At 44.3% G+C, this 22769-nt stretch overlaps 1 protein-coding gene and 1 long non-coding RNA gene across 10 annotated transcripts in view; one reads left to right on the forward strand and one right to left on the reverse strand.

The window, feature by feature from the left end:
- Window positions 1–22769, forward strand: part of KL (klotho) — a 238155-nt gene that overhangs the window by 173686 nt on the left and 41700 nt on the right. For 8 of the 9 annotated variants that reach the window (XR_014819180.1, XR_014819181.1, XR_014819179.1 and 5 more), the window contains exon 1: window positions 11390–12213. The exons of the other annotated variant lie outside the window; for it this stretch is intronic. Coding sequence is in view for 1 of the 8 variants with exons in the window: in XM_021065566.2 (XP_020921225.2) it covers window positions 11404–12213 (810 nt within the window). In the remaining 7 variants the exon portion in view is untranslated. Of the gene's footprint in view, window positions 1–11389; window positions 12214–22769 lie in introns of those variants that run through there. 9 annotated transcript variants of the gene reach the window in all.
- Window positions 2198–11974, reverse strand: LOC146398519 (uncharacterized). The gene is made up of 4 exons (XR_014819312.1): window positions 11833–11974; window positions 11009–11139; window positions 9734–9961; window positions 2198–7683 (listed from the first exon to the last, which is right to left on the reverse strand). It is a non-coding gene; the product is annotated as an uncharacterized LOC146398519 (long non-coding RNA).

A 22769-nucleotide genomic window follows, 5' to 3' on the forward strand; every position in this document is an offset into this window, starting at 1 on the left:
GACAAGCTAGAAAGATCAAATGCTTGGGCCCATGGGGCCCTTGCCGAAACAATAAGAACTTCAGGCTTTCTGTTTAGAGAGGGACAAAATAGTGCCAGCTCCACACCAGCACCGTTGGGACCATTCTGCTGTCACTTGGTCAAGAGTTCAGACTCTACACCCAAATTTTATTAGTCACTCTCACAGACTGATGCATTTTGGGTCGTTTTTCTGTGCGAGTGATACATTCCAACTAATTAATTCACTTTCCACCTCGACCAAGGCCTCTGATGACTCAGAATACCAATTTCAAGCCTGTGGCTGGGAGCAGGGTGGTAATATGTGAGTCTGAGGCATTTGGATGCTAATTGGGCCATCCAAGCTCTGAACGGTTGACCTTGGTCCTAATCAATAAAGGAGACTGGCCATAGTCAAAGAAACAGTGAGCTTGGTTTTGTACTATATGAAAAGTATACCTGTTTTATTGTCTCAGTGAGAACTAGGTCACAAAATTGTGTATTTTAAACACAAGCATATAGACAACATGAAATACTATGTATCTGAGATAAAGGTGGTTTATATAGATAGTGACTTTTAAAATGCATGCTGTGTAGCTTCAGCCTTGCTGCTCAGTGATGTTTCATCTTCTGTTGACTGTTGAATTCACTGTAGTGATTCTTTTCCTCTTTTTCCTATTCACCTATCGTGTTGACTCTCAGCAGCTGACTTAGGTTTCTAAACTCGCAGAAGATACAAGTCATAAGTTTTTAGTTTCATGTCATTCCCCTGACCCCCACCCCCACCCTGTCAGCTTCTCATCTCAAAATTTGTCTATACCTTCATTTCTGCCTCTGAATCTCTCTGTAGCTCTAACCATATCTCTTCCTTCTCATCTCAAGAAAATACAATTCTTCCTCACTTTGAACCAAAATTTATTGACATCAATGTCCTTTGCATACAAGTAAAAAAAAGTCAAATAATGTTAAAAAGGCTTTGTTAAAAAATCGCCAGTCCCCTGATTTTGCCTCTTTCAACTCTTAGGTGTCTTTTCTTGGTATTTCACCTCCACAATTTCATATAATATGCATGTACCACTTTCTTTTGAATTCATACAATTGCTTAATATGTTATAATTCTCTATAACATTCATATGAAGGATAAATGTGTAAAGTTCATTCATGGCTGAGCCAAGTAGTGTGCTATGATAACATTTCTTTCATCATACAACTTTTTTTTTTTTTTTTTTTTTTCCTGGAGAAGAAATTTTCTCATTATTTTTCTTTCTTTGAATCTGGTTCTGATTCTTGCTTTGTTTCTTTTCCTTTTAGCATGCCTTTTAATTTTTGTTGAAAGCTAGACATGACATGACATAAAGGGTCAAAGGAACTAGGGTAAATAGGTCTTTATTGTAATATTTTATGTTTATTTGGCCAGGAGTAAGTTGCGTTTACTATTTGTCACAGCCGTGGTATCAGAGGCTAAAATTTCCTCAAGTGTCTTTTTTTTTTTTTCTGTCTCTCCTATTGTTTGGGATTTGTTTCTTTGTTGTTGCTGTTTCTTTGGCCATGCCCTCAGCATGTGGAACTTCTTGGGTTAGGGATCAAACCTGTACCACAGGAGCGACCAGAGCTGCTGCAGTGACAATGCCAGATCCTTAATCCACTGCACCACAAAGGAACTCTGTTTTTTTTGTTGTTGTTGTTGTTGTTTTGTTTGTGTTTGCTTGCTTGCTTTGCTTTTTTGCTTTTTAGGGCTGCACTTGTGGCATGTGGAAGTTCCTAGGCCAGAAGTGGAATTGGAGCTGCAGCCTCTGGCCTACACCACAGTCACAACAATGTGGGTCTGAGCCATGTCTGCAACCTATACCACAGCTCTCAGTAAAGCCAGATCCTTAATCCAGTGGGCAAGGCCAGGGATTGAACCGACGTCCTTGCGGATACTAGTCAGATTGGTAACCCACTGAGCCACAACCAGAACTCCCCAAGACATCTTCTTAAATAGGGCCTGAGGCTTACAGTTCTGTTAGCTGTATTCCCCTGTTATTATACAGGAACCCTAGTGATGTGGTGGTAAGGTGTAGGGAAGGGAATTATTCTGTGGCCCTGTGGCTGAGTCTCAGTCCATTAGTCAAGCTGAGCTGAGTATTTCTCTTTCTCCATGTCAAAGTCTAGATTGAGCTGGATTTGGGTGTTTCCTGTCCTCCAGGTTGATAGGTTCATGTAGGTTGATACAAATGAATTTATTTATAAAACAGAAATAGACTCACAGACATAAAAAGCAAATTTATCGTTACTAAAGGGGAAAGGCGGTGGGGAGGCATAAATTGGGAATTGGGGGTTAACAGATACACACTACTATATATATATAAAACAGATAAACAACAAGGACTTCCTGTACAGTACAGGGAACTACATTCAGTATCTTGTAATAACCTATAATGGAAAAGAATCTGAAAAAGAACGTACATATACACACACATATATATATGTGTGTGTGTGTGTGTTCGTTTTCTACATACATAAAAGAGAATCAGTTTGCTGTACACCTGAAACATTGTAAGTCAACTATACTTCATTGAAAATAAATTCATAAAATAATAACATTTAAAACAAACCCCACAGATTGATTAGGCTCTGGTACAGCACTTTCCCTTGAAGGCCAGTCTTGTTAAGGAGGACAGAGAGCTCTGCCTGTATGTCCGAGTGGTTACCCTTCCCCTTCTCCTGGCGAAGCCCAGGCCCTTTCCTCCATTTCACAGGGAGAATCTGGTAGGGCTCATGGAAGTAAAATTGACCAAAAGGTAGGGGTCCCTTAAAGTTGGTCCCTTCAGAGTTTTTAACTCTCAAGCTCCTCCATACTGAATCTCCAGCAATCTGTCAGTTTCAGTTTAAAGTGTTCCTGCTGGTTTTGGCTCCAACTGTGGGCTTCTGCTCTCGGTAAGCTGAGCTTCTCTGTAGTGCCCTGTCTGTCTTCCCAGTTGTCAGGGCAGTAGTTTGTTCTGTGACCTCCTTTCTTGGATGCATCTGAGAAGAGCCACTGATTTTCATTTTGTCCAAGTTTTTTGTTGCTGCTCTTGTGAGGATAGAAGGGATGACTTCTGAGCTCTTGACATGTTGACCAGAAAGCTCAAATCCTTTTCCTAAAATCTCTGGGTAAGTTTTCTTATTCACTCCTAAAACCCTATGAAATCTCTCTCAACAAAACTCTTCAGATACCTGCCTGTTCTTTTGGTGCATTTTTTGTTTGTTTCAGGAGTCGCCCCTCCTGAAGCCCTCTCTGCTGCTCCTATCTGGAATGCTTTGCTCTAAATTGGCTGCATCCTGAGGCTTCCTTTTGTTACAGTCCTACAGATTTCCTTTATGTTTCTCCTGCCTGCTCTCCTCTGTTTCATGCAATTCATGTTTTTTTCTTTTTTAAAGTTTACTTCCTTGTTTTAGTGGAACACTAAAAGCTATTTTTATAGCTTCAGGTGCATGAAAAAGCACTTTTTAAAAGATCTTTAATGTCTGAAATGTCTGCTTTGCTATCATACATGGTTATGACTTTGTTGGGGTACATAATTCTAGGTTGAAAAAAATTTTCCCTCAAAGTATTGAAGGCTTGGCTCCCCTGTTCTCTAATTTTCAACATTTCTTTTGAGCAGTTCAAGGCTACTTTGGTCTTGTTTTCTGTTCTTCTGGAAGCTATAAGATCTTATCTTTATCTTTGGGATTCTGAAGTTCTACAATGGGAACTTCATTTGGGAATTTTGTCATTACTGTGCTACTTAGACCTATTTAATTAGAAACTCATGTCCTTCAATTCTGAGACATTTTCCATTTTCTCCTTTCTCTCTTGAGGCCTATAAGTTGAATGTTTGATCTCCTAAATTTTCCATAACTTTTCTTTCTTGTCTTCCAGTGCTTTATTTTTTGTACTTGTTTCTGAGATTTTCTTATTTTACAATATCTTGCCAATTAAAATTTTTTGTTTTTACTTGTTATCATATTCTTAATTTTCAAGAGTTCCTTTTTGGTTCTCTATTGGTCCTATTCTTATTCTTTTCCTGTTCTTGTATCATAGATGCAATGTTTTCTCTTAATTGAAAATATTAATGACCGTTTTCATACTCTTCCCTGAGGAGGTTCCCTCCTTATATCTGGTGCCTCTTGGCTGTGTTCCTTTATATTTAAGAATGAGTCACTGAGAAGCTGTCTGGAATCTTTTTTTTTTTTTCCTTTCTTTTTTCTTTTTTTTTCTTTATTGGCCACCCCACAGCATAGGGAGTTTAAGCGCCAGGGATCAGATCTAAGCAGCATTTGCGACTTAACCCACAGCCGTGGCAACACCAGATCCTTTAACCATTGTGCCAGGATGGGGTTTGACCTGCATCCTGGCGCTGAAGAGACACCGCTGATCCCGTTGCACCATAGCAGTAACTCCAGCTGTCTGGTATCTTTATGTGTATAGGCAAGGCCTGTGACAGAAGAGCTCTGATGGAGTCCCGGAGCTAGCCTGGGAAAGAAGGCTGGGAGGCCCACTGCTGGATATGCAGAAGTCGACAGACTTTGTTAATTTTTGTCCCAGGCTTCACTCACGCTCTTCTCGATGGATGCCACCCTGCTGTAGCCTCTTCGCTTCCATTCCTCTGGAGAGAACAAGTTCCTTGTGGAGCTAGGGGATGTGTAGAGCCAGACTGTGCTTAGGATGAAAAACTGGGATCTAACCACTCCATCTTGAGGCCTCCAGCTGCCCCTCTCCTTTCCTAGTATCTCAGATCTTGAGCCTTTCTGGAGCGATGTTGGGTAACCCATCTTGCTTCTCAGGCATCTCTCCCTCCGCTCACTCATGGGTCTTCATTTTCATTTCCTTTCCATACACTAACCTCTCAACTTCGCTAAACAGATGTCTCTCCTTTCTGTACTGGGGGAAGCTGTGCGGGAAAAGTCCAGCAGCCCAGTGCCCTAAGTCCCTGATGGCCAGGCTCCCTTCACTAGACATGAACTTCGTGTCAAGATGGGTTTAGCTGGTGTGCAAGTCAGTTCCAGTCTAAGGAGGCAGTGATGTTACTTAGGAGGACAGGGCAGAGCGGGAAGTAAAGGACCCAACCCTTATGCCTTCTGCTCCACTCGAAAGAGATGAAAGCGTCCAGGAATGTCAGAAACACACAGATTCCAAGCTAATGTCTACTTGAGCTCCAGAGAGCTCAGCAGAGCTGCAGCTTCCTGGGAACCCACTTGCCTTTTGCTGCCTTTTTAGCGGCTTTTTGTCCACCACCCCAGAGCACTTGTTTTTGCTCCTTTTCCACTGTTACAGCATTCCAGCTGCACACTCTTGTTTTCTGGTCTTACTGTCTCCATGTTTAATATGTGGCACCTTAAAAGCCCGTGATCAGCTTGTCTTAGATCACAGCTGATTCATCTTTCCCCTGAAACTTCCAGTTCTCCTTTTCCTTAAACTTTCCACCTCTGTGTACAAAATACATAGAGTTTCTCATCTTGAAAATATTTTCTCTGAACTCTGCTAACCCCTCAAGTTAGCATCCTTTCTCATTCCTTCCCCAGCTGGCTTGTTAGAGGAATTTGTACTTGTGGCCTTTATTTTTTCACCTCACACAGACTCACTTAATGCCTTACATTGTAATCTGGCTTAAACCCCATTATGACTTAAAACATCTGTCTTCATAGTCACCAAATGATCTAATTTCTAGGTCAGTTGTCTTTTCTCACTAAGTTTGATCATCTTTCCTTTTTGAAATGCTCATCTCCTTAGCTTGAAAAACACATTACCCTAGGATCTCTGGCCCTCCCTGTGGGTTCTTTTTTTTCCCTTTCCTTTTTATTCCATCCTACCCACACCCCACAGATGGAGATGCGTCTCAGCCCTTGGCGTTAAGTTGTTTCTTTCTTGAAGGCTCTTATCTTATCCACTATCCTGGCATCAAACTTTCTGATCCAAATCTCTAGTCTGTAACTGCCTGCTGAGCTTCAAAGCTATAACTCCAATTATTTGCTTAATATCCTTGCTTACACATTCGACTGACACTTCAAATGTAATGTACTTAGCACTGAATTCATCTTTTATCAAAAATTAATTACACCTCCTGACATACTCAGGAGAATCAATGGTGGTGTCATTTTTATTTTCAACTCAGCTCAAAACATTTAAATCATCCTTTACTTTTCCTTCTCACTTACCTCCCAGATGCAGTCAATCTTTTGTATTGCCTCCCCTCTTTTGCTCCTTTTTCTTGGCATTTTTCGCCATGCTAGGCAGAAGCCTTCCTTAACTCATTATCTGCTTTACTCTAGTTGCTTTCAAAGTGATCTTCCAGGTTCTAGTGTCTCCTCCTCACTTTATTGCCACATCAGTTGATGGTTGATTAATACTGCCGTTTTCTTAACATAAGTTGAGGCATCTTGCTTTTTGCCCTTGTAACTCCAGTACTCAAAAATATTCAGGGGCTCCTAAGTCCGGCTGGACCTCCAAGGCCCTTACAGATTTAAAGTTCAGCTCTTGGATTGTAAATCACTTTTCCTTTTGTTTTGCTGACAGATAAGCCAAACAAGGATACTAGTGAGTGGCAACAATGCCTTGTTGCCTTCCTAGTTCTTCATGAAGGTGCACCTGATACTTAGTGGCTCTGAAAACCTCTGTGGAATGAGGAACTTGCTAGGTTAGAGAAGCTCGGAGCCCTAATATCACCCACCTTTTCAATCTTTCTGGGCTTTTCAGAGGTATGCCAGAGGAAGTGGGTATGTTGGCAGTTCAGCCATTCCATGGTGACATAATTTTGTGTTCTACTTCCTGTTGTATCATCAGACCCATCTGAGGTTTTAGTAGACTAGGCTTGGGCCACTGCCCACCAAAGGACACATGCAGGATGTCTAATACAGTATTGTTGTGATCATTTCTCCTTCCTGTGCTCAGGGCAGACATTACTTGTCAATCACAGCCTCCTTTGTAAGCCAGGATGTGGCTTCAGAATTCTCAGCAATGTGCTTCAGCCATCTCTTACTAATGGTTTCAGTCCTTCACTCCACAGATACGTATGTAGCAACTAAACGTGTAGGCATTATTCTAGGTGTTCCAGATACTGCAAAGAAAAAGCCTGATGCCTGTTCTCATGGGGCTTACATATTAGTTGAGGATAAAGGAAATAAATAAGTAAACAAACAGGATAATTTGAGATAGTCATAAGCTCCATGAGAAAAAGTAAAACAGGAGGAGTTCCTGTCGTGGCTCAGTGGTTAACGCATCTGACTAGGAACCATGAGGTTGCGGGTTCGATCCTTGGCTTGCTCAGTGGGTTAAGGATCCAGTGTTGCCATGAGCTGTGGTATAGGTTGCAGACATGGCTCGGATCCTGCGTTACTGTAGCTCTGGTGTAGGCTGGCAGCTACAGCTCTGATTAGACCCCTAGCCTGGGAACCTCCAGGCCACAGGAGCGGCCCAAGAAATGGCAAAAAAAGACCAAAAAAAAATTTTTTTTTTTAATTTAAAAAATTAAAAAATATATAATAAAACAGGAGACTGTAATTGAGAGTGCCGAGGTAACTACCTTGGACAGAGAGGTCAAAGACAGGTGCTCTCAGAATGTGGCTTTTGTCTAAGCCATGACTGAGGAGAAGCAGATGGTTCTGAAAAGAGCATTCCTGAGAGACCAGCCTTGAGGTTGGGAGCCAAGTTTGGCTTGTTCCAAGGACAACCAGGAGTCGAGTATGGCTGGAACAGAGTAAAGAGACGGAGAAAGGTATGAGAGGAAGGTAGGGGTTTGGTCGGTTCTGTTAACTGCTGCATTCTCCATGCCTAGAATAGCGCTCAGCACAAAACAAATATTTGTGTAATGAGTAAGTCAAGGCAGAAGTGCTGATGTGATATAATGATAAAACCTATTTAAAACTCTTTATGATCTGACGACCCCACCTACAACTTCAGTCCACTGTTTGCTTCCATATTTCCCTTCCCTGTATCCTTGCCTTCTGGTCTCCTTGCAAGTTTTACTCTGTAAAGCCCAGATATTGTCATGTCTTCTCTGTGAAACTTTTCCAATCAACTCAAACTAAGATAATTTCCCTTTCCTCTGAATTTCTCTAACACCTGTCATAGGTGCTACTGGTTAACACTCACCCCAATAAAAGAAACAACTTATTTATCACCAAACATTTCACTCTGTTTTGAAGTCTTGAGCTTGATTGTTTTGCCAATGGTGGTTGCTGAGATTGTTGCTGACAACATCAGTGCCTCCTCTGAGGGGCTAGTGTCTCTGCCTGCTGAGCTGAGAGCCCATGGGCTTGGGGTCCTGTTCTGGCCCATGTGAGTCAGTGAACCCCTTTATGCTCCACGGGCAGGGGAGGGCTCTATTGGTCCCAGGAGCCCATAGGAAAAAGACTGGATAAAGGATGACGGTCAGCTTGCTCACTACCTTTAGGTTGTTGGAAATCCTCACCGTGACAAGTCAGTAAATAAGTTCAAAAATCTCCACTAATCTGTTCTCTGTACCTCAAAAAAACCTCCTTTCCCTTGCTGCCTCAATAACTTCACCTTCATATTCAAGCCACAGCAAGTAATGAATCTCTTATTTGTGGAAGAACAAAGCATTGAATGAAATCCACACGTTAGAGGTTGGAAGGGGCCTGTGAAAGAACCAAAATAAAACCGAACAAATGCAAAGCAGCAGCAGCAATTATTCACAGTTCAGGAATCCAGACTTTAATAACCATGAACAGAACGTTGATAAACAGCAAGTTCTGGAAATAAAGTTTAATTATCATGTAATCTTCATCATTCAGTTAAATTAACTATCATATGGGGACATCCTTGCAAATGCTGAAAGCCATGATGTCCAACTGGAAATGCATGTGCTTTATGTCGCCTCAGAGAAGGCAGAACTTCAGATGTGAAGCATTTAGTCACCTTGGTCCTTCTTTTAAATCACTGCTCTAAAAATCTCTCCCCCCTCCCCTTTCTCTCTTTTTAAACTGTTGGTTAAATAGAAGTAGCAATAAATACAGTCTGCCCTGAGCAAACAGTCCATACATCAATAAATGAACACTTAGCCTAGGCTGTTTTCCATGAGACCCATGAAGCATTTCTAATTGAAACTTAACAAGCAACAAGAAGCAGATACTTTAATCTTTAGCTCTAGAAAGGAAATGTGAGCCTGCATACAAACGCAGAAGCTTTTTAATTTAGCTGGACAAGAGTGTGACTCTGTGGTTGTGTGGTGTAATTTTTTTTAATTGCTGGAGTGTCACTGTTTGTTATATCACGTTTATGGAAAAAATGTAGATGCCACATGTAACAGAATAGCAATGTATTGTTCTAGCCTGATGGCTTAATCTTACTAATCATGATAATATATGCTAGTTGGAGTTGGGAATATTTAATAAAATACTGGAATAAATTTTTTGTGCTGGGTGTTGTGTGGCGTAGTGGAAACCAAACCGCTAGTATCCATGAGGATGTGGGTTCTATCCCTGGCCTCCCTCCGTGGGTAGGGATCCAGCGTCCCAGTAAGCTGTAGTGTAGACTGTAGATACGGCTGGGATCTCATGTTGCTGAGGCTGTGGTGTAATTTGACCCCTAGCTTGGGAACTTCCATATACTGCAGGTTTGGCCCTAAAAAGCAAAAAAAAAAAAAAAAAAAAAATTGTAGTTGTATTTTAAGGAAATTAATAAAAGTATCTTCATCTGCAAAATTTAAAACTTGATTGATTTTAAGTTTGTATGAAACAGCAGAGCAGGGATGATCACATGATAAGAATGGATGTACCTTGGACTTCCCACTGTAGCTCAGTGGATTAAGGATCCAACGACGTTGTCTCTGGGAGAATGTGGGCTTGATATCTGGCCTGGTTTGGTGGGTTAAGGATCCAGTGTTGCCATAAGCTTCCAGTGGGTAGGTAGGTCTCAGATGAGGCTGGGTCTGGTGTTGCTGTGGTATAAGGCCTCAGCTGCAGTTCCAATTTGGACCCCTAGCCCGGAGAACTTCTATATGATGCTTAAAAAGAAACAAACCAAAAAAAAGAATGGATGTATTTCTATGAGGATCTTATTCATTACAGATGCAGGTGTGCCAGGATTGAGGCACATCGTATTAGAGAGAAAGGCGAAGATATCTGCAAGAGCTAATTACATTTGTTGGGGCTTTCCACGTTTGAGTTCTCTGTGTGCACATCTTTTTTCATGTAAGCATCACAAGCCTCTAAGTTGGCAGGACAGACAGGCCATCTCCATTTTACAGATAGGATCCCAAGGCTTGGAGAGATTGTCCCTCCCAAGATCACAGAGGTGAAACCCGGACTCCACTCCTCTCCAGTTATTCACAGATCAGGTAAACACACTCAAAGGAGACACTGGGTCGCCACCATTTCTGTCTTCGGTAACCGGAAAAACGTCATTACTCTATTTTGATGTAGAGGGTGCTTGGGCTAAATCCCTCCTCCCTTTTCCCTTCACTGATCTGGTAGCCTGTGTGAGACCAGGGGGCTTCCTAAACCGGAGCTGAAAGCTAAAATGTGATTACTCAAAAAACAGATGCAAAGGGGTCGCAGAGGTGGATGATAGTTACAAACCTTTCTCTCTCTCTCTCTCCCTCTCCCTCCCTCCCCCCCCCCCCAAGGACATTCACAACTGTCATTTGAAGTTTACCATTTCCGCAAGATGGAATTAGAGAACAAGTGGTCTGAGACCATTAAAAGATAACAGTAGGAGGGAGAGGAAAGCAAAGGCCATCGCAAGTCATGCATCTCCTTTGTCTTCCTCGAAAGCACCCTAGACTGGGCCCCACAGGACTTGCGATTCAGGCTGCGCGAGTCGAGTGGGTCTTCACGGGAGCATTGTCCCTGAAAAGACCTCAAGAGAAAATCCACCCCCAGTCCTTCTCTCCAAACATTGCAAGTTCCGACCTGGCCCTTCCTGCCCTGACCTCCCAGTACAATCTCCGCCAGTTCCCAACCGGCTCTAGTAAATGTCAGTCACTCGAAGAGAAAGCAGGTGCTTCCCTGCGGGAGGACCCGGAGAGGTCAGGCAAAGATCCTGCGCCCACCTCGGGAAAGTTGGGTGGCCGCCTTCCTTCGACGCGCCTCGGCTCGGCGGCTTCCTCCAGGAGGGTGCGCGGGTGGTATGTAGAAGGCGGCGCGCAGGGAACTCTCCTCGCTGAACCATCCCTAGCGGCCCCTGGGAGCCGGGAGGAACAGGTGCTTTTTCTCCGACGTCCGGGAGCGGCGCCTGCGGCACCTAGCCAGCTATCGCGCCCGGGTCGCCGGCGCCCGCTCGCCCTTTGCGCCCCCGCCCCCCAACCCAGGGCGGGGGGAGGCGCGGGGCCCCAGGTAATTATTGCCAGCAGGGCCCGCCGGGGAAGCGGGGGTGGGCGCGCCGGCGGGGGGCGGGCGGCGCGGGCATAAAGGGGCGCGGCGCCCCAGCGCCTGGCTCCCGCGCAGCATGCCCGCCCGCGCCCCGCCGCGCCGCCCGTGGCCGCCGCTGCCGCTGCCGCTGCTGCTGCTGGCCCTGAGCGGCCGCTGCCTGCGCGCCGAGCCCGGCGACGGCGCGCAGACCTGGGCCCGCTTCGCGCGCCCTCCGGCCCCTGAGGCCGCGGGGCTCCTGCACGACACCTTCCCCGACGGCTTCCTCTGGGCCGTGGGCAGCGCCGCCTACCAGACGGAGGGCGGCTGGCGGCAACACGGCAAGGGCGCGTCCATCTGGGACACTTTCACCCACCGCCCCGCTGCGCCCCTCAGCGGCCCCCCAGGAGCGGGCCTGCCGTCGGGCGTCCCGTCGCCGTCCCTGCCCGCCACGGGGGACGTGGCCAGCGACAGCTACAACAACGTCTTCCGGGACACGGAGGGGCTGCGCGAACTCGGGGTCACTCACTACCGATTCTCCATCTCGTGGGCGCGGGTGCTCCCCACTGGCATCGCCAGCGCCCCCAACCGCGAGGGGCTGCGCTACTACCGGCGTCTGCTGGAGCGGTTGCGGGAGCTGGGCGTGCAGCCTGTGGTGACCCTGTACCACTGGGACCTGCCCCAGCGCTTGCAGGACACCTACGGAGGCTGGGCCAACCGCGCTCTAGCCGACCACTTCAGGGATTACGCTGAGCTGTGCTTCCGCCACTTCGGCGGCCAGGTCAAGTACTGGATCACCATTGACAACCCCTACGTGGTGGCCTGGCATGGCTATGCCACCGGGCGCCTGGCCCCCGGCGTCCGGGGCGGCCCGCAGCTTGGGTACTTGGTGGCGCACAACCTTCTCCTGGTGAGTTCGAGGGGCCACGCTGGGGAGAGGGCCGCAGGAGACGCCAGGGGGCTAGAGGAGTGGCTGAGCCTCCAGTCAGAGGAGGCTCCGTTTGAGCACATCTGTGAGGTCACCTGGGATTCACACCGGGGAGGATGGGAATGGCGGCTTGAGCATCTCGGGCTTCCCCGGAAGGCTTGGAGTTGAAATGGGAGGGAAGCCCTGCAGTTGGTGTCTGAATGAGTGCCCTTTTGAGCCCATTGTCAAAAAGAAATTGGAACCAGTTTCTCCTGTGAGAAAAGGGAGCTCCTTTCTCTGTGGGTAGAGATATTCCTAGAGGTAGGGTGCGGGAGGGCTAGGAGCAGCCACAGGGAGCATGAGGAGCACGGAGGAAAGAAACCAGTTTGTTCAGAAGTCACAGAGATAGCTTTACTCTCTGCTACAGTTTGTGGAAATGTCTGAGTTCAGTTTCAATCCAATAAAATCTATCTTGCTTGTGGCATAAATTCATGCTACAGAGAATTTGAAGGTGTCAAAATCGCATCTCTTGCACAGCAGAGATGTGATTTGTCTTTGGAAGTTCTTTCTGTAGCAGGACTGAGAACTGCATCCCCCAGCCTTGCTTAATCAGCAGGGGTATGTATCACTCCTTATATAATCTTAAACAAAGCTACCCATAAAATGCAAAAACAATTACAGGGTGATACAGATTGGGTCCTACAACAACTGTATTTCCACGACGCTCTCTCCAGTTGGAAGGATTCCTCAGGGATGAGATTATTAGCCTGACAAAATTGATTTTTAACACCTTGTGCAAAAGGCTTAATAAATTTTGACAGCAGGAAGAATTGATGTGCCATGATAAAGCTGTCTCCCAAATAATTCTTCCTCCTTTTCCTCCTTTACTTAGTGCTCAAGATTAGATCTCATTGATTTGAGGGTTCATTTATAATGTCAGTTATTGGCACGCTTTGTACAGAGATTTGTATGATGAGAGACTATTTTATATATATAGTGAAAGTGTTTAAATGTATAACTTTTGGCACCATATTTAGGTGATTTGTAGGCCAACTGGAAGATCTATTTTTAAGTTTAGAACTAAGCAACATACTTTGAACAAATTCAAGATGAAGACCACTGCTACACACTTTTAATTGAAGCCATAGATAATTGAAGCAGAGCAGTACTGGGCTATTGAGTTGACTTACTGCCTGGAGCTGCTGGTAATGTTGTAATAATGGCTAATTAGATTGTATGTCAGCTCCACAAAACCTGTTTGCTACCACAGATCATAAAAGAATGTGGGATTTGTTTGACAAAAAATTTGTGATTTTAGTGATTCCATATTGATAGATATTTTTCATTAAGATACTTTAGACCAGTGATAATCAACTTTTTCAGTCTGTTAATTCTTTTAAGGAATCAGAAGACTCCAAATAGTACCTGTTCATGGTTGGTCATAGAAAAACTGTGGGAAAAGCTGGCCCCTTTTTTGAAGAAAATACAAGCAAATTTCAGTTTATACCATAAACAAGAGATTTGTGGACCAAGTGAAGGACCTAATAGGCCACTCCTGCAAAGTCACTACTTTATATTTAAATCAAATGAGTTCTATTTTTAAAATGCATGTAATAAGCCCTATGAATATAAAATTATCAATTGTTATTATAGACACTTCCAGGATTGTTCCATGAACAAGATAAGGATTTGGGACTACAGGAGCTTTCTAGTACTCTGGTATTTTAAATAGTCAACATGCTTTTGATTCTTGTGCCCACTCTTGGTCTTTTGATTAACTTCCCAGTTATATTTTTGTATCCTTACACAAAACCTTGCCAAACACTAACTATTCTTCCCAGAAATGCAGTGAACTTTGTGTTCATAAGAAATTAGTCACTGGTGGACAGTTGGTTTTGCTGATGCTGCAAACAAAACTATTGTTGCTGTAAAATATTAATTTTGCTTTCACATTTCTTTGGTTTGGAGTGTAGTCATTCTTGCATCTTCTGAAGTAAGTTGTCATGATCAAAAATGGTATCTTAATGTTTTCCTATTATATTTTCATTCTGATTTCAGTGTTCTTTGTTGGTGTATGTGTTAGGGTGAGGGGGATGGGGGAGTTTTGATCTTATTTGAAAAGATAAATCATATACCCCAAATTCTGGTAATGGAGTATTTTGGTAATAGAACATTTCATCCGGGGCTTAGATATTGCTGGTAGTAGACACTGAGCTCCTAGCCTATTTATTTGCATTTGGGGAATCTGATGCTGGTGAAGGATAAAGCTGGCCAGCACCCCTCCCAGCCCCATTCAGTGCCTCTGTTAATTTAGGAGTGGACTAAGGAGACCCCTCTGTGGAGGCTGGAAATTTAACCACCCCCAGAGATTCAAGAATCATTGCAGGCCTGCAGGTTGGCAGGACACGCTGCAGGAAGGATAATGGAGAGGAAGATGCTTTGCTCAAAACAGAGGTCTCTGTTTTGGGGAAGGGGGTTCAGAACTTAGTAAACCTTGATAAAAATAGTCTCTGTGTGTGTGTGTGTGTGTGTGTGAGAGAGAGAGAGAGAGAGAGAGGGTGGGGGCAGACAGACAGAGCCAGAACAAAAGGATTTCCCTGCAGAGCCCTAGGTATCCAGATGCTTTGCTCATCTGAGTATAACCCAGAAAGAAGACACACCTTCTCTCTATGACTTGACGAGGGACTGCTGTGCCTTCACAGCTCTTGAAAAATGGTTCTTGGTGGCTCCTGCAAAACTAGTATTAAGGCATGTAGTTGGGAGTCCAGCTCCAGCGGTGGGTGCCGCTGAGTCTTTGTTCTGCCCATGTGTTTCTGAAAGGACTAGGACCACGCTGAAGATACCAGGGGCCACCCAGGAAATCTTGCAAAGGTTTGTGCCAGGAACCTGTGGGAAAAGACAACTTCTTCCATTTAAGGAGGTGAGGCTGAGAGCTATTACTTTGGCATTGTGTATCATGCAGAGCACCTGTGCTCCTGTCTCAGCTGATCTGTCCACAGCATTTGTCCAGCCGCTATTCTCTCTTTCTTAACATACTTCCTCAGCATGGCTTCCAGAGCCCCACTGTCTCTCACTTTTTCTCTCGGCTCGCTGGCGATTCCTTCCCAGCCCCCTTTGCTTCTTGCTCCTCACTCTGCCTCTAAATATTGCAGTGCCTAGGGCTCCCTCTGGGCGGTCTCCACATTCACTCCAAGTGAGCCCTTTGACTACTCTGTATAACCTGATGACTTCAAATGGGGAATCTTCAGCCAGAACTTCTGCCCTGAGCTCCAGACTTGGATAGACAACTGCCTTCTCTACTTCGGTGTTGAATAGGCATGTCACATTTAACATCCACAAGCAAATTTCTCTTTACCCCATCTCCACTATGGCAGCTTTGCCCTTTTAGGTGGTTGGGCCCCAAACCTTAGTTCCTTTCTTTTACATCTTATTTCCAGTCCATCAACCGATACGATAGCTCTGCCTCCCTTCAAATTGTACACAGAATCCAACCACTTATCTTTTTATCTTCAGCTACAGGTCTAAGCCCCCGACGCATGCTGCCTGGATCATTGGAATAGCCTCCTAGCTGATATCCCTTCTTCTGCCCTCGGTCCATCATGCACTGTAACATGATGGACATGCTCAAGGGTATCATTAGTGTAAACAAGACAAAGTCCCTTTTTAATTAAAATCCCACTTTTTCTTTAAGAAGTAGCTTACATGCTCCCTTTGGCCCCACACTTCCTTCTGTGGGATGCTAGCTCTTCCTTCTGTGGAATCCCACAATGGTTCACTCTGATGTCTCCGACCACACTTTTCCTTTTACTTAATTGTTTGCTTCCTTTTCAGTAGCAGGATAATTCCTTAACCGAGGAAAACCGTGTTCCCTTCCTCTATCCTAAAATGCCATCTTGCCCTTGGGAGATGCTCAGTAAGTGGCTTCTGGCTGTTTAATAGCCTGACCTTGCCTTTATAAACTGGCAATCCTAGAATCTGCTCTTTTGTCAATCTTTGCAGCCACTTTCTTATGGAAGGCGTCGGGGGGGCGGTACTAAATCCTAATCAGATAGGAAGATCAGTCAGTATAATGGGGAAGAATCTGACATTTTCAGTAAAAACTTAGGGTTCATCATCAAATGTATGAGTCCATTGTAAAAATTCCCAAGCAATTGAAAACCGTGTGATGCTATGCAATTGAAAACTATGCAACACTAATATAGTTACTATGCGACACTATGAAGATGTTTTCAGAATGAGAGATGGAATTCTTCTGGCTGGTTTTAGGAACATGCATTGGAAATGACTCTGTTATCTAGTTGAATTTTCATTCCCCAAGTAATAGTGGAGGCAATTTGTCTACAAGCTACATGCTCGAATTATACATGCTCTGCACTTTTGGGAAGCACTCTACCAATTTTCCTCTCATTAAGATGTTTTTGGTTTGTGGCTGGAATAGTCAACTGGGTTGAGCAATAATGTATTTTATAAACTACTTAATTCAATAGTGTGTTTAATCAGAAATGACTGAAGTATCTCCTGAAGAGCTTGACTCACTCCTTTTTGAAAGTCTGATTGAACACAGTGTTTTTTGAAGGTTATCGTCAAGTACAAGAAAAAAATTTAACTAAGAAAAGTACTAATAAAATCATTTCAAAATCATAGCAATGTTTAACAATGTCTGTTATTTTGACCTGAAGAGAGAAAGGACAGACTACCAAGCATCCAGGTGATGTCAGTGTGTATATCGCTTAAGTGCAAAATGATGGTTCCCAACCATGACGCCTGAATACGCAGTTAGTCATGAATTTTGCACACAGAAGTATCCCAAGTTGTCCTAATTTTTCAAACAATATGATTGCTACAAGTCAGAGTTTTATAATTAATTTGTAGAAAAGGTACATTTCTTTCAATGAATGTTATCTTTTTAAGCCATAAAGGAAATTTTAGGTGTAGGAAGAGAATAAAATACATGCCTGTGAGAGGACAAGAAATAAACACTGGGTAAGTTAGTTCCCGTCGTGGCTGAGTGGTTAACGAATCTGACTAGGAACCATGAGGTTGTGGGTTCAATCCCTGGCCTTTGCTCAGTGGGTTAAGGATCTGCGTTGCCATGAGCTGTGGTGTAGGTCGCAGATGCAGCTCGGATCCCTAGTTGCTGTGGCTGTGGTGTCGGCTGGCAGCTACAGCTCTGATTAGACCCCCTAGCCTGGGAACCCTCATATGCCATGGGAGCGGCCCTAGAAAAGACAAAAAGACCCCCCAAAAAAAACCAAAAAAACCTTTTACTGCTTATCTCAGTTCTTAGAGCACAAGAAATATTTGACACATTTTTTTAGGGAGCGGCCCTAGAAAAGGCAGAAAGACCCCCCCCCCAAAAAAAAACCCCAAAAAAACCTTTTACTGCTTATCTCAGTTCTTAGAGCACAAGAAATATTTGACACGTTTTTTTTAATGAATGAATAAATGTAGATGTAAAATAATCTTACTTATTTCAAAGCATCTTTTTTTTTTTTCTTTTCTTTCTTGCAAATTGAATATCCACAACCTTTTTTCTCACCCAGTATCTGGAAAGGAGTTTTAAAGAGTGAGGAAGATCAGGGCAAAAAAATTCCTACCCTGATAGGTATGTGATGTTTGCACATTTCCAAGGCAAATAATACCCTCATTTTCATCCAGTGGACCCAGAAAGAAGGGAAGGGGGAGAATGTGACCTTGTGAGTGGCTGACCTGGAGGCCGCACCATCTCTCCCACTGACCTCGCACTGGCAGAACTCAGTTCCTGATGTAAGGAGCGTGGGAATTCCTGCCGCAGAGCCAGGGGCTCCGCAAATCAAGGGGAACAAGCACTGATTCTGCCACATTGTCCACTGCTCAGCTACATTGTGAAAACTAAAACGAAATCATGCATGTCAACATGTCCTGAAAATGTAAAGAGCTCTGCAACGGTGAGGTATGAATTTTTATTGTCAATCATAACACCAATAAAAACAAAAGTACCTAAGAAATTGTCCTCTTGAGCCGTGTGGGTGAAGGAGTAGAAGGCTTTAGAAACTGTTGCCTCACCTAACGTCTTCATCTGTAACCTGCGGCATTTAATGGGGTAGAGTCTTTGCAATTATTTCAATAGCATTTGACCAAAGATTCTCAAATCATTTTTATTTTCTTTTTCTTTATTTATTTTTGTTTGTTTTTTAGGGCCACACTCGCAGCATATGGAGGTTCCCAGGCTAGGTGTCAAATTGGAGCTACAGCTGCAGGCCTACACCACAGCCACAGCAATGCAGGATCCTTAACCCACTGAGCAAGGGCAGGGATCCAACCGGCAACCTCATGGTTCCTAGTTGGATTTGTTTCCGTTGTGCCACAACAGGAACTCCCAAATCGTTTTTCAAATAACCTTTTTTACATAAGATATATTACCAAGTACCTTTTCTTAATGTTTAGAAGAAGTATAATAAAGTATATGACTGACGTAATTTGATATATTGCCTAAACTAAAGATAGCTATTTAGTGAACTTGCATGGCCCCAGTCTGAATAGATTTTTAAATTAATAACATTATTGTTTAAAGTATGGATGTCAGACCACCATCCATGAACCAGTATCATTATAGTTTGATAAAATACTCAAAATAAACTGAAGCCAGTATTGCACATTAAGTTTAAATGTAATAGTTAAGCAGATATTATTTCCATATCTGAGAGTGCACTAGTATTTGGCGTTTAGAATAAGAGAAGGCACCAGAGCAATCCCAGGTCACATTTTTTCTCAGGACCAGCTCCTTGCGGTGGTCCTGGGATCCTCTAGCTTCTGCTTGACTATTTGCAAAAAGAGGAACCCAGCTCCTCTCAAGTTGCCCTTTTGATTTTATCTTTTATATCAAGTGGAAACCTACGAGTGTACAGATCTCACCCCTGGTTGTCTCTGCATCCCAAATCCCAGAGAATAAAACAAATAGCTTTTTGACGAGACAGCTTTTCAAAGGTCTGAAAAGGCCACTGTGTCCTTCCTAGTGTTTTCGCCTTCATTGTCACACACAGCCTCTCCTCCGAGAAGAATTAGAGGGAGCTGGCACTGCCTTAGGACTCCTTCCTGGGAGCCTGCTGTGGGCAGACCGGAACGGGGTTGAATTCTGAGAATTCAGATATGGCCCTTGAGAGGCCTCTTTATCTTCAGACACTTGAGGAGAAGGTGGGGAGGGAGGGGGGAGAGGTGACCTTTCTCTCTCCGCTGGGGGCGGGGGGGGGGGGGGGGGGGGGTGTGTCTTTGAGGAAGGAGCCGAGTAGGGCTGTCTGTGTCCACTGTTCTTCCCCAGGGGCTGTGGATAGCGGAGATGACGGAGGGCGCCCGAAACAGGGCACGTGTCCTGGGTCCTGGGTCCTGGGTCCTGGGTTCTGGGAGCCAGCCGTGCAGCCAGGCCAGGTGGAGTGGTCCGCAGTTCATACCACAGGATCAGTCTGGGGAATGACTGCAGCTCGGGGCACACCGAGTAGGAGGAGTGAGCCCAGACCCTTTGGAGGCTTCTCTTAAGATCCGATGTGCTGGCACCAAATTGCAGCCGCCCCAGATGTTCAGCGCATATTTCTTGTCCCGGACACCAGATCCTGTCTGTGCCAAGACTGCATGGAGGGTTTCGGCTGTTACCTCCCTATGGACTTGGATTCAGTCATCTAAAACCTCTCAGGCTTTTTTCATTCTTCCCCATGTGAACTACTGTTAAGCCAGACTTCCCCGTCATCTCCTTTTGTCCTTTGTTGTGGAACTTTTAATCTTATTAAATTTTATCCTCAGTGTGCAAAGGTAAGAGGAGGATTACTACAGATGGTGGGTAATTCTTAAAAATGGAAAATAACCTCTATATATTAGGGCGATGGGTTAAAGGAATAGCAGTGCGCAGTATAGTGGAATAAATAGTACTGGCCGTTAAAAAGTTGACATATGGTGATTAAAAAGTTGCACGCGGTGTGTTATCAAGAGAAAAATGCCATTTGATACATCACGCTCCTTACCTCTCTCTGCAGTATGACAAGTGTGACTAAGCAGAAAGCCCTCCCCAGCTCTTTGGCTGTGCTGCGCCCTCTCCAGCTGCCTCCCTTCCCCCAGCTTCTTCCCTGACACACCCAAGCCAAAGTTTGAGATCCCTGCTTCCCCCGCCCCTAAAGTCCCACACTGCCCTTCTTCTAATAATACTTGCCACGTTTTATTGAAATAATTTGTTTGTCTTCCCCCTCAAAGACCTCAGCTTTGAGATGCCAGGAGTCATGTTTATTTTGCTTTGCATTTGTATTCAGAGCCTTGCAGATATTTGTTGCAGAATAAAAGAATGCTCCCCTCCCCCCGCCACCCCCAATGTAAAAGGAAAAAAGGATGTTAACGATGGGTTATTTCTGGGTGGTGGGATTATGGATGATTTTTTTCTTTCTGATTATCTGGATTTTTCCTAATTGTCCTATAAGCAAAATGTATTACTTTTGAGATGGAGAAACCATAAGTGGTATTTCCAGGAAAAGAAGACAGATTGAGTTTACCCATCTAATTTTTTTTCCCTCTTGAAACGACACGAAACTTCATTAAAGAAACAGTTAAAAAAAGAAGCTGGGGCAGGCGAGGGGAGGGAAGGTGTGAAGGAGGAAGGGAAAGGGAGAAAGACCAGGGTGATGGAGAGAGCAGAGTAGTAACAAAATTTCGGAAGCCGAGAAGCAGATGGATGCGTATTCCTGAGTCAGCGATTCTGCACAAACCAACTGCTAGGTTGGCTGTGGGAGAAGCCACGAATGAATCCCTCGATTGCAGAATCTTCCAGAGGCTCAGAGAATAGCAAGGCCGGGTACTCTGGAACTGGACGTGCAGGGCGTGGGTGCTAAAATAAGCGGAAGAGGTTGAAAGCTGTGTAAGAAACAAGTAGATTTCTGTGTTTCTTCCCCCAGACCCCACTACTGGGCATATCCCTTCTCCACTCAGGGAGAAAACTCAAATCTTCTGGAGAATATAAAATGGAAAGAGTCTGGACTGAAGGACATCAGACACATCTTGAGGGCATGAGCCCCACTGAAATTAAGGACTAAGTGAATATGTGTGACTGAAATTTGAGACCCACACCACCGCCTCCCCAACCTGGTCCCCAGCCCCTCTCCTCCACCCCTTCCCGGCCCTCGACTCCCACCATCCTACCAGGCTCTCGGAATGTTTGTCAAGTGACTTCTTGGCAGGGAGTCTGATGAGCTCATGTGGAAAGACCTGAGATTCTGATCCTCCAAGCTCCACAACAAATGGCAGAGCCAGATCCCTCGGAAGTGATGCTCAGAGTCAGCACGCCCCACCCGCATGCCCAGACCTTCCAGTCAGAGTTTTTGTTTCTGGTTCTTAAACATGAGTAGACAATGAAGAATCGATAGGATCTGGGAGTTCCCCTTGTGGCTCAGCTGTAAGGAACCTGACCAGTATCCATGAGGACTTGGGTTCAATCCTTGGCCTCACTCAGCAAGTTAAGGATCCAGTGTTGCCGTGAGCTGTGCTGTAGGTCAAAGACACAGTGTGCTTGGAGCCAGTGTTGCTGTGGTTGTGGTGTAGGCTAGCAGCTACAGCTCACAGCTTGTATTCAAGCTGAGACCCAGTCTGGGAACTTCCATATGCCCTGGGTATGGCCTTAAAAAAGAAACAAACAAACAAAAAACCCCTTTCATTTCTGCCATAATGTATTTAATTTACAAGTGTTCTTTTCACTCATCTGTTTTAGCATATCATCCAATACTTACTTTCCAGATCAAATATATTCTCTTTTAACTCTTTAAGAATTTACTGGGGTTTCTTAAATTTACTTTTCTTTTTTGAGATATAATCGACATGTATTAGTTTCAGGTGTACAACATAATAATTCAATATTGTATATGCTAGAAATGATCACCAACATAAATCGAGTTAACTTTCATCACCACACATGGTTACTACTTTTTTTCTTGTGAGGAGAACTTTGAAGACTTAATCCCTTAGCCGTTTTCAATACACAACACAGTATTAACTACAATAACCATGCTGTACCTTATATCCTATGATTTATCTTATTTTACAATGAGAAATTTGTATCTTTTGACTGAGTTTTCTTTTTCTTCTTTTGGCTTTTTTTGCTCTCTGTATATTCTCAGTTTCCTCCAAGTTTTCTCCCCGCAAAAAGTTGCTTCCCCCCCCACCCCGTGCCCTTTATTTAAGTCGGTCTCAGTCTTTCATATTAGAGGCTTTACTTAGATCCTGTTGGTTCTTTTTTTTTGGCTAGAACACGTGACTCATTTTCTTCACTGGGACCGTGGCAGGTGAGGTGCAGCAGAAGCTTGGTGACTGCCTTCATGGTGAAACTTTTCTTCTTGGATCTCTTTTAAACAAGGAGATAAGGGCCTCTCTTTAAACTACCAGTGAGACTCTCTGGCTCTCCTGTCTCTCTGTAGGGACCCAGGACAGTGTAGCAGGAACCAGTCACATCTCCTCTCCTCGTAGGCACTGGAGTGCCTGAATCATTGCACTTCCCCAGGCTATTACTGGTGACATATTTAGCAATTAGGGCACCCTTCGTCTGCTCCCTAAAT

Source organism: Sus scrofa, chromosome 11 (assembly GCF_054392235.1).
Source record: "Sus scrofa isolate SSC_HxYL_T2T_F1_AM1 chromosome 11, Sscrofa_HxYL_maternal_Yorkshire_Landrace_v2.0, whole genome shotgun sequence".
Classification (NCBI taxonomy): Eukaryota; Metazoa; Chordata; class Mammalia; order Artiodactyla; family Suidae; genus Sus; species Sus scrofa.